This window comes from Lotus japonicus, chromosome 4, assembly GCF_012489685.1.
Source record: "Lotus japonicus ecotype B-129 chromosome 4, LjGifu_v1.2".
NCBI classification, from domain to species: domain Eukaryota; kingdom Viridiplantae; phylum Streptophyta; class Magnoliopsida; order Fabales; family Fabaceae; genus Lotus; species Lotus japonicus.
In genome coordinates this window covers 77,135,846-77,147,435 of record NC_080044.1, presented here as the reverse complement: position 1 = coordinate 77,147,435, position 11,590 = coordinate 77,135,846, and the positions used below count along the sequence as shown (strand labels likewise).

The window sequence follows — 11,590 nt, the reverse complement described above, 5'->3', positions numbered from 1 at the left end:
AATATGTCATCATGTGGAATTTTTGTATTCATATACAAGTTTTGTCCCAATATATGAGACGTTTAAATTTTTATTCTTGTGAAGAAATATAAACGCAATGTTTCACTTAAAATTAACGATCAATCATAGGCTTGTATAATTTATTATTCTTTCAGAAAAAGGAATCATAAAACAACATATTGCTGGTTAGTGGTTGCCTTGTTGGCTAGTTACTTTACACTAAATCATGAAGTGATTAATATAATTCAGATGGTACGAACAATTTCAAAGCAGTGATTATAACTCAACACTTAAAACATATCCCGAGGAGGTTTGTGAAACGACTTCACTGCTACCACTTTTATAAGCAAAACAATGAGGTAGGTAGGTAAGGTAACTACAGATGGCACTCATAGCTCAATGAAACATTCCCTAGATTCAGTGCTAATCATGATCATGTTCTAAGAGACCCGTGTACACCACCCCTGCATAAAATATTTGTAGGTTGGAATTGCCCCGCAAATCATTTTCATTCCACCTAAGCACTCCAATATAAAATCATTTGTGAGTTGCTTACCACCTAACCTAACACCAAGAGATTAATCACCACTTAACACTAGACAATAGACACTAAGGATATAAAGAAGAACTAAGTCATATTCTGCCGCATCAATAATCCAATCCCTTCACTAGAAAATAAATATGGCAAATGCACCGAAATTAAGTAAGTTGAAGAAAATTTTGAGAATAACTTCATCCTACCACAGTCATATGGAAAAGACAATTTTAAAACTCATTCATGTCATTTCTTCTACATTTTGCTAATAAACTGTTTGCAGTGTACAAAAGATAGTTTGATTAGCAATTAAGAATATCTTATATTAAATTTATTGATTTCTATGATTGATTATAAAGTACATTGATTTATTAATTTGAAATATTCTAATATATACAAATATAAGGATATGATGAAGGGGATTCAATAGATTCAAATGCTGAAGCTTTAGACACTACATAAACCCACACATATCATATGATGTAATACACTGTTTAAACTTTTTACAATAGTATAATACACTGTTTTCATAACAATGACAGCAAAACCATAGAAGTAACTAAATTTTACGAGCTATATACAGAACTAGATACATATCTTTTACAATAGTTTGGAATAACTAGTAATATTTACCACCCCTTAATTTCACAATCTTATTCTGGCCAGTATCTCAAAAGTGCAGCAATGAGGAACTGTTTGGGAATGTATCTATTTACCTTTCATGGAAATTCAAACCCATGCTATACCTCTTGGGCGTGGCTGCTCAAGTCAGATTTTACACTTGCCGAAGGAAGCCAGAGTTCTACACGAGTTCCTCCAGTTCCAAGCGGAGCCTCTCTGATCCGGGGTGATATAACGCGTACAACACAGCCATAACTCTCCAGTATCTCACGGGCAATAGTCATCCCAGCAACAAAGTTCCATGTCATATTGTCTTCAACCATATCAGACAAGAGTTCTTGCCCATACGGTGTGAGTGAATGTGTCTGTGTCTGCAGACAAGTTCATTACCAATAATTAGATTAACTTTCACAAAATCAATTCCCCTTACAACAAAATACTCAATCAAAGAGATCATAAGTTCAAATCTTTGTGCTACCGGGTAGCAGAAAGGAAATGTTGGGATATCTACAACATTAGGGTAATTTTAAGGATAGCCCCACATTTCCATAGTAGCTAACTTAAGATTATGAAGCATGCAAACTATAGTTAGGTAAAAAGCTTTAGTTTTTTTTTCTTTCACAGAGGACGGAATGGGATCGGAGTGAACTGAAGTTACCATGTAGTGCATATCTGGTCCATCATCATCAATAAGTACAAGGGTACCGCCTGCTGGTGCAACAGTAGACACAATTCCAACCTTTCCTCCAACATGTGTGCGTAATAAAGCACCTTCAATAAGGTTGCTGAAAGCCTGGCGCAAAGCAGGTTCTTCTACAGCAGCTAGCAAAGGTGAAGAGAATTGACTTAGTTCTACTGTACGCTTTTGATTCTGGGCAAGAGGTCTGGCTGAATCGACCAAGTCTTCCAATACTTCAGAAACATTGCACGGTCTTCCTGACATTAACAAAAAAGCATAAGCAAAAGTGCAGAAGTCATCTAATTGTTGAAAGAAAGAAAAAAGAAATACATATATAAAGGCCAAAAAGAAGATACTCAAAAGCTAATGAGATAGTTATCATTGGCGCAACATTGGAATTTATTAAGGTCGAACGAGAAACCACAGAATTTAAAATGGAGCATATATTTACACAGAAGGTGGAAATGAGGCAAAATCATGACAACACAAAAAGAGGCTTCTATACTAATCAACAATCAAGCCTACCTGATTCCATGTCGTAGCGGAGCAAGAGCCAAGGGCGGTAGGGGCATCTCTATGTCCTGGGAAGCAGCACTGATAGAAAGTGGCTCACCTGATTTATTTATTTTATTTGCAGAACCATCCCTTGAAGAGCCATCTAACAATTGAGATCTCATTGACTCGGCTAGTATGTGAGTAGAACCATTCATTTTCTGTATTGCTTCTTCATTATAGCGCACTATATTAGCCTACATATTTGGCAAAAAATTGAACATCAGAGGCTCTGGTTTCTGTAAGCGTTTGCCTGCAATAAATTTGCAGTAACTTGCTTATTTCTAAAATGCTTACTGAATATTCCCCTAGGGTGTGTTTGTGAGTTGAGTTTTGGAGGGAAGGGGGAGGCTTATGAGAAGCCCTCCCCTTGTTTGGGAGATTTTAAAATGGGAGGGAGGGGTTTGGGAATTTTTAAAAACCCTTCAAAACCCCTCTAAGACGTTGTTTTGTGGAGTTCCCCAAATTGGGGGGTTTAGAGGAATTTGAAACCTGCAAACAAGGGAAGGGCTGGCTTACCCCTTCACCCCACTTTCCCTTCCCTCCCCTTCCCCTCAAAGCCTTCCCCTTCCCTCCTTTAAAAACTCACAAACACACCCTTAATAGAAAACTGGTCAGCAGAACCTTTATCTGACCAAAATATTTTTTGAAGAAAAAGATATTCAAAATGAAGAGACTCAAGAGAGAATCTCTTCAAGGGTAAAAAATTACAAAGCAGGCAGATGCTTTAAGGCATATAATGTATGTAACTCAATAATTTGGCACACTGGTTAAAGAACACCCCTAAGTAATATCCCTTTCCTTTGTCATTGTCATGGAATAAAACAAGTTTGTGACTTGAGAAGAGATGATAAAAATTATGGCCTCAACTAAAAGTTGCAGAATTTTGCATTCATCTTGCTGCAACTGCCTCTCTGGGAAGGACATCTAGAGCCAGGCAACCAGCAGCCATTTGGTCTGTGTTGCAAAACCACACTCTAGGCCCAGATTTGGCAAATTCTATGAGAGGAGGCCCAAGCAAGGGACAGCTGTACCTGAAGATCCACCTTCTAGAAGCTTGGATCCCAAGATAACCGACTAATGAGGTGGCACACCCACATAGGTGAGGGGGGGACCATAGGGTATCAACCTAGGGAATATATGCTGGTTTTGGAGAGAGAGGAGGTAGGCAGAAATTAGTCTGGACTAGGAGAGATTGAGCACTCTCGAATTGCTCAAGTTTATCTTGTTATTTTCCTTCTTGTATTTCCCTAAATACTGCTTCTGGGTTCATACCAGAGGATTCAGTGCCTTAATAGCATTCAGTTTTTCTTCTTCCTATTACATTTTTCTGGTACCTAACATTGGTATCAGAGCTCCCGATCCAAAGGGAGCTTTGTATGGTACTCACCCGCAGCGCTATGGAGAATTGGGTTGACAACTTGGAGCGTTCCCTCACTGAGATGAAGGAAGTGGCTCACGAACAGTTTGAGGAGCTCCGACGACTCTTCCTGAGTCGCGACAACCGACGAAGGGGTCGTTCCAACACCCCACGCCATCGAAGAACCTCACGCGATGCGAGCTCAGCCACTGCAAGGAGAAGCGATTTCGGGTCACAACCCGGGTCGCGCTCTTGGTCTCGAGCTGCGACGCACGATCGTGAGCAGCACAAACCCTATCATCACCATCACCATCTGCGAGCGGTCACGGGAAGGCGAGTCGACATTCCGATGTTCAACGGAAGCGACGCGTATGGCTGGATAACGAAGGTCGAGCGTTTCTTCAGACTCAGTCGGGTCGAAGAGAGGGAGAAGATCGAGATGGTGATGATCGCCATGGAAGATCGTGCCCTCAGCTGGTTCCAGTGGTGGGAAGAGCAAGCTCAGGAGCGAGCTTGGGAACCGTTCAAACAAGCTTTGATCCGCCGATTCCAACCGGATCTTGTCCAGAACCCGTTCGGACCTCTGCTCAGTGCAAAACAGAAGGGTAGCGTCATGGAGTATCGAGAAGCCTTCGAGCTCTTAGCTGCACCCATGAGAAACGCTGACAGGGAAGTGTTAAAAGGGGTATTCCTGAACGGTTTGCAGGAAGACATCAAGGCTGAAATGAAATTGTACCCAGCTGATGACCTCGCTGAGCTGATGGACAGAGCACTGCTGCTCGAGGAGAAAAACTCCGCCATGAGAGGAGGAAAACTGAGAGATGATGATAAACGTGGGTGGAAGGAGAAAGGAGGAACTGGGGGAAGGTATTTTCCCAGTACTGGAGACAACAAGGGAAGGTTTGCTAACTCTGCTGCGAATCACCAAAACAGGGGAGGGACTGGAACTGCTGAAAATGATGGGAAAACTCTTGTGAACAAAGGGGGAACAGGAAGCAATGAAGGAAAATTTCCTGAGAAGAAGTGGAATGGAGGGCAAAGGCTCTCTTAAACCGAGCTGCAGGAAAGAAGTAGAAAGGGGTTATGCTTTAAGTGTGGGGAGAAGTGGGGAAGGGAGCACATATGTGCCATGAGGAATTATCAATTGATTCTGGTAGAGGGGGAGGAGGAAGAAGAGGAAGATGAGGTTTTCGAAGAGGCTGAGGATGGGGAATTCATTTTGGAAGGAAAGGTGCTGCAGTTATCCCTGAATAGCAAGGAAGGGTTAACCTCTAATAGATCTTTCAAGGTCAAAGGAAAGATTGGGAACAAAGAAGTTCTAATATTGGTGGATTGTGGGGCAACCAACAACTTCATTTCACAAGAGCTGGTGGTGGAACTAGACATACCTGTGATTGCCACTTCAGAGTACATAGTAGAGGTGGGAAATGGGGCTAGGGAGAGAAATTCCGGAGTATGTAAGAACCTGAAGCTAGAGGTTCAGGGAATTCCCATTACTCAACATTTTTTCATCCTAGGCCTAGGGGGAACAGAAGTGGTGCTGGGAATGGACTGGCTTGCTAGTCTTGGCAACATCAGAGCAAATTTCCAAAAACTGACCATTCAATGGGAGGTTCAAGGACAGAAAATGTTCTTACAAGGGGAACCATCCTGGTGTAAGATTGCTGCAGGATGGAAATCTATTAAAAAGACTATGGAGAAGGAGGGGGAAGCATATTACCTCTCTTATGAGGGGTTGACTGAGGATCCAAGGGTTGCAACTGAGATTTCAGATGAGATAGAGGGAATCCTAGCAGAATTTCCTGAAGTTTTTCAAGAGCCAAAGGGGCTACCTCCCAAGAGAGCAACGGATCATGCCATTGTACTTCAGGAAGGAGCTTCCATACCCAACAGTAGACCCTACAGGTATCCATTCTATCAGAAAAATGAGATTGAAAAATTAGTAAAAGACATGCTCAAGGCAGGGATCATTAGACCCAGTACAAGTCCTTTTAGTAGTCCTGCTATATTGGTGAAAAAGAAAGATGGAGGGTGGCGATTTTGTGTGGATTATAGAGCCCTCAACAAGCTTACAATCCCTGACAAGTTCCCTATACCAATTATTGATGAGCTATTAGATGAAATAGGAGCAGCTGTGGTTTTTACAAAACTTGATTTGAAATCTGGTTATCACCAGATTAGAATGAGAGAGGAAGACATTCCTAAGACTGCTTTCAGGACCCATGAAGGCCACTATGAATACCTAGTCCTACCATTTGGCCTATCCAATGCACTCTCAACCTTTCAAGCACTCATGAACCAAGTCTTGAAACCCTATCTTAGAAAATTTGCACTTGTATTTTTTGATGATATCTTGATCTACAGTGAGAGTGAGGAAAAACATAGGGAACACTTGAGGAAGGTTTTGCAAGCTTTAGAGGATAATCATTTGGTGGCAAACCAAAAGAAATGTTCTTTTGGTCAGCTGGAATTGGTGTATTTGGGGCATGTGATATCAGGACAAGGGGTAGCTGCTGACCCTAACAAAATCAAAGATATGTTGAACTGGCCCACTCCAAAAGATGTGAAGGGATTAAGAGGTTTCCTTGGGTTAACAGGGTATTATAGGAAATTTGTGAAGAATTATAGTAAGCTGGCCCAACCTCTCAACCATTTGCTCAAAAAGAACAATTTCAGATGGAGTGAAGAGGCAGCTCAGGCTTTTGAGAATCTGAAGGTGATCATGACAACTGTGCCAGTTCTGGCAGTGCCAAATTTTGCAAAAACCTTTGTCCTAGAGACTGATGCATCAGGAAAAGGGTTAGGGGCTGTACTCATGCAAGATGGGAAACCAGTGGCTTATATGAGTAAGACACTTTCAGAAAGAGCACAGGCCAAGTCTGTATATGAGAGAGAATTAATGGCAGTAGTGATTGCAGTTCAGAAGTGGAGACACTATCTCCTAGGGCAGAAATTCATCATACATACAGATCAGAAGAGCCTAAGATTCTTAGCTGAACAGAGGTTGATGGGAGAGGAACAGCAGAAATGGGTATCCAAATTAATGAGATTTGATTTTGAAATCAAATACAAGCCAGGGATTGAGAATAAGGCAGCAGATGCCTTATCTAGAAAAATGCAATTCTCAGCTATTTCTTCAGTTCAGTGTGCAGATTGGGAGGATTTAGAAACTGAGATTATGGCAGAGGAAAAATATAGGAAAATCATGCAAGAGCTGGTCACTCAAGGCACTTCTGTAGCAGGGTACCAATTGAGGAGAGGGAGATTACTTTATAAAGGAAGGATTGTCATTCCCAAGGGGTCTGGGAAAATTCTCACCATATTACAAGAGTTTCATGACTCTAAACAAGGAGGGCATGCAGGCATTTTTAGAACCTATAAGAGGATTTCTGCTCTCTTTTTCTGGGAAGGGATGAAGCTGGATATTCAGAGTTATGTACAGAAATGTGAAATCTGTCAAAGGAACAAATATGAAGCACTCAGCCCAGCTGGTTTCCTACAACCACTACCCATCCCTACTCAGGTATGGACTGACATTTCCATGGATTTCATCGGGGGGCTACCTAAAACCATGGGAAAAGACACAATACTGGTAGTAGTGGACAGATTCACCAAGTATGCACACTTCTTTGCACTCTCACACCCTTATAATGCAAAAGAAGTTGCAGAACTCTTTATCAAGGAGGTAGTCAAACTACATGGATTTCCTACATCCATAGTCTCTGATAGAGACAGAGTTTTCCTAAGCACCTTCTGGACAGAACTATTCAAATTAGCAGGAACCAAATTGAAATTTAGTTCTGCATACCACCCACAAACAGATGGACAGACTGAGATTGTAAACAAATGTGTGGAGACCTATCTTAGGTGTGTGACTGGGACCAAACCCAAACAGTGGCCTAAGTGGTTGTGTTGGGCAGAATTTTGGTACAACACCAACTACCATTCTGCCATCAAAACCACACCCTTCAAGGCATTATATGGGAGGGAAGCACCTGTGATCATCAAGGGGACTGATTCTTTAACTTCAGTAGAGGAAGTTGAAAGGATGACTGCTGAGAGGAACCTACTTCTGGAAGAGCTCAAGGAAAATCTGGAAAAAGCCCAGAACAGAATGAAACAGCAGGCCAATAAACACAGGAGAGACGTGCAGTTTGAGATTGGGGACATGGTATACCTCAAGATACAACCTTATAAGCTCAAAAGCCTGGCTAAAAGGAAAAATCAGAAGCTTAGTCCAAGGTACTATGGACCCTTTTTAGTGATAGACAAGATCAATCCTGTTGCTTACAAACTACAATTACCAGAGGGCAGTCTAGTCCATCCAGTATTTCACATTTCCTTGCTCAAGAAGGCAATTAATGAGGGAACTCCTTGCCAACCATTACCCAGCTCATTAACAGAAGATTGGGAGCTCTTAGTAGAACCAGAAACTATTATGGGAACAAGACAGAAGGAGAATGGGAGCATTGAAGTTTTGGTTAGATGGAAGGATCTTCCAACTTTTGAAGATTCCTGGGAAGACTACACTGCTCTGCTGGAACAATTCCCTAATCATCACCTTGAGGACAAGGTGATTCTTCAAGGGGGGAGAGATGTTGCAAAACCACACTCTAGGCCCAGATTTGGCAAATTCTATGAGAGGAGGCCCAAGCAAGGGACAGCTGTACCTGAAGATCCACCTTCTAGAAGCTTGGATCCCAAGATAACCGACTAATGAGGTGGCACACCCACATAGGTGAGGGGGGGACCATAGGGTATCAACCTAGGGAATATATGCTGGTTTTGGAGAGAGAGGAGGTAGGCAGAAATTAGTCTGGACTAGGAGAGATTGAGCACTCTCGAATTGCTCAAGTTTATCTTGTTATTTTCCTTCTTGTATTTCCCTAAATACTGCTTCTGGGTTCATACCAGAGGATTCAGTGCCTTAATAGCATTCAGTTTTTCTTCTTCCTATTACATTTTTCTGGTACCTAACAGTCTGACTGTAATTTAGACCATAAATTCCCCCTTTAATATGTACAATAAGTCAATAACTAGTGTCACCATGACTGCTTCATTATGTTGCAACAATTTCTCGGTAGGCCAATCAATTATAAATTACATTTACATGTCAAATACCATCTTTGCATCCCTTGTTGTTGAAAATCCAATGAAGGAAAAGAATAAGATAGAGCAGAGTACATAATGTTTCAAAAATATATAGAGGAAGAGCCGAAGAGGCAATATAATATGAAGTTCAATCAGCGTGCATTCATTGATTGGTGGTATATAAAAATTATGTGCACATGTGTGATCATAAGTGCAAGAAAGAGCGTACCTTCGTCAAATGTACGGCATCTTGGAGTTGTTGGAGGACATCTCTCAATCGATCACCTTGCACCAAGATGTCTTCAACAATGTCATATGAAATCTGCAAAAGCACTTCATTTAAGACATTCTTGATATCAAATAACCATAAGGTAAAAATACAGTTGAGGTTCATCATTCTTTGAACTCTTTATTTAATTTTACGGCATGTTCAAAAAAAATTAAGATTGATCTATTTCCATTTAGTTTTTTTATCTAACTTCTCAAATGTCCTTGCCTTAAGAGATTAAAATAGAACACAATTCAACGTGTAATGAATAAGAAAGTGACCACTTCAGTTACTAAAGTTTAGACTAAAAGTTTAGCACACACAAAGTGCATGCTCAAACAAAGGCTTTTCAGGGTACCAAATCCACATAAAATGATATCGTTAATGATATTTTAAACCTAGACACAAATACAGAAAAGACATGATTATGTGTGAGGTCAACCATTAATTTAACCACTCTTGTATAACTGACATAGTAAAGACTTCGGACGATTTATATAAAAAAAAAACAAGTAACTTATAGCATTGATAGTTATGAGACATTTTTTATTATTGCAATAAAATTCATCAAGTATGACTAGGAAATCTTACAAACCTGACTTTTCGTTGTTTGCATAGACAGGATTTTACTTAAGGTTTGAATGCTTGCAAGTGGACCACGGATCTGTTTTGAGTTTTGAAGAAACAAAGTTAGAGCATGCTAAAATAAAAGTGAATAAAGAAATGCAATAGCAGTCAATAACTCATACTTGCTCAACCAGATTATTGATCCTGACATTATTTTGCCATGTTGACTGCTGAAGTAACTTTGCTTTCTGTAAAAGGAGTGCACCCATGAGCTAGAAATTCAGGCTGATACGAGGGTTCAAAATGATTCTCATAACAGAATTATGAAATCATATAACAGTTACTAAAGAAGTCAATTAAAGGCACTGGCATTGCATGCTGAAAGATAACACTCAGTCTTACTCAATGATGTGATAGAAAAAAATGATTTTGAATTTGAAATCACAAATGCAATAACTTTCAAAGTACAAATTCAAATATCATATGTTAAAAAGTGTAAACTCAAAAGCAACTCCCACAAAATACAAGCAGTGTCATGACTATATAGCCTTTCATATTAAAAAAGAATGAGCTACTACCATGATTCAATAAAAATAATACAGTATATTAACCTGATCCATAACATATGCCACAGCTAGAGACTGTGAAATGTTGACAGCAATTGATCTTTGCTCAGAAGTGAAGTTGTGCATAGCAACTGGCTCATCCTTGATCCGAAAGGTCTGAATTTCCCTTGACTTCTTATCCAAATCCAAAAAAGGAGGTAAGGAATAAACTTCCCCACCAGATATGCGACGGTTATCCCAGCCATCACTTTGAGGTTCCTCTCGTGTTCCCATCTCCACCGGCGGAAGCTCAGCAACCAAGAAACCAACAACAAATGGGTGTTTCACCATGGGAAGAACTACAGCCTTACACTCAGGGACAATCTTAACCTACAATTAACAATCACACTCATATCATATAGATCCATCCTTAGTTCCTTACCTACAACAACAATCACACATCACAACAAAAAACAGAAGCATACTTGCAAATCGGTGAGCACAGTCTCCGCAGCGCGCAAGCCCGCGGGAACATTAAAATGACCGACGAGCATGACAATTCCATCCACCTCCAACTCTGCCTCTCCAGGGTACAGTGCAACCCTCCTCAACTCCAACCTATCCATCACATAACTGCCAGCTGGTCTAACATACACCTGAAGAAACAGAACACAAACAACAAAAACCCTTAATCCCAGTTAAACAATCCTAATATTGCTAGAAATTCTTCTATATAACATGATTCAATGTCACTGAACATTTTGCATTTGAAGACAAATTCAAGTAAAATGAAAGGTAGGAACGAACCGAGAGGAGTGCTTCGGGAACGATTCGGCGGAAGAGGTTGAGCTGTTGGAGGCAGAGAGCGTGGAAGTCAGGGCTAGGAAGAACGACGCCGTCCTTCTCGACTCGCTGAGTGAACTCGACGGGGGAGGTGGAGGCTTTGCGAATAGCGGAAGCGAGGGCGGCGGCGGAGGATATGGTGGTTGCAGGATCACCATCGGAGCCGGAGTTAGGGTTGGAGTTGAGGGCTTGGAGGAAGCAGGAAGGGTTGGGGTTGGGGTTGCGGGAGGGTGAAATTGAAGAGAGGCGGTGGTGGGGTTTGGAAGAGCAGAGTGTGAGGGTGAGAGTGGGTGGTGGAGGGAGGAGAGTGTGGGCGGTGGTGGTGATTGCAGAGAGTAGCAGCATTTGGTTGGGTTGAGTAACAGCATGCAATACAATACAAGAAAGGAAAAAGGAGTGAGTTGAGTTCGTTAATCGTTACTGCTAGTTTGGAGCAGAGTGATCGCTATATGGATAAAAAGGCAATGTGAGAGGAGGGAAGTGTGCTTATCTACATGTAATTATTATTCACTTGAATTTTGCTACAATT

General features: G+C 41.1%; 1 protein-coding gene across 1 annotated transcript; it reads right to left on the bottom strand.

The window, feature by feature from the left end:
• Nucleotides 1-990: 990 nt before the first annotated feature.
• Nucleotides 991-11,529, bottom strand: LOC130710369 (chloroplast sensor kinase, chloroplastic). The gene is made up of 9 exons (XM_057559598.1): nucleotides 11,026-11,529; nucleotides 10,704-10,874; nucleotides 10,285-10,608; nucleotides 9,856-9,921; nucleotides 9,702-9,770; nucleotides 9,068-9,160; nucleotides 2,361-2,584; nucleotides 1,815-2,088; nucleotides 991-1,527 (listed from the first exon to the last, which is right to left on the bottom strand). The coding sequence occupies exons 1-9, from the start codon at nucleotides 11,404-11,406 to the stop codon at nucleotides 1,276-1,278; spliced, it is 1,854 nt and encodes a 617-aa protein (XP_057415581.1). The 5' UTR covers nucleotides 11,407-11,529; the 3' UTR covers nucleotides 991-1,275.
• Between the last annotated feature and the right edge of the window lie 61 nt (nucleotides 11,530-11,590).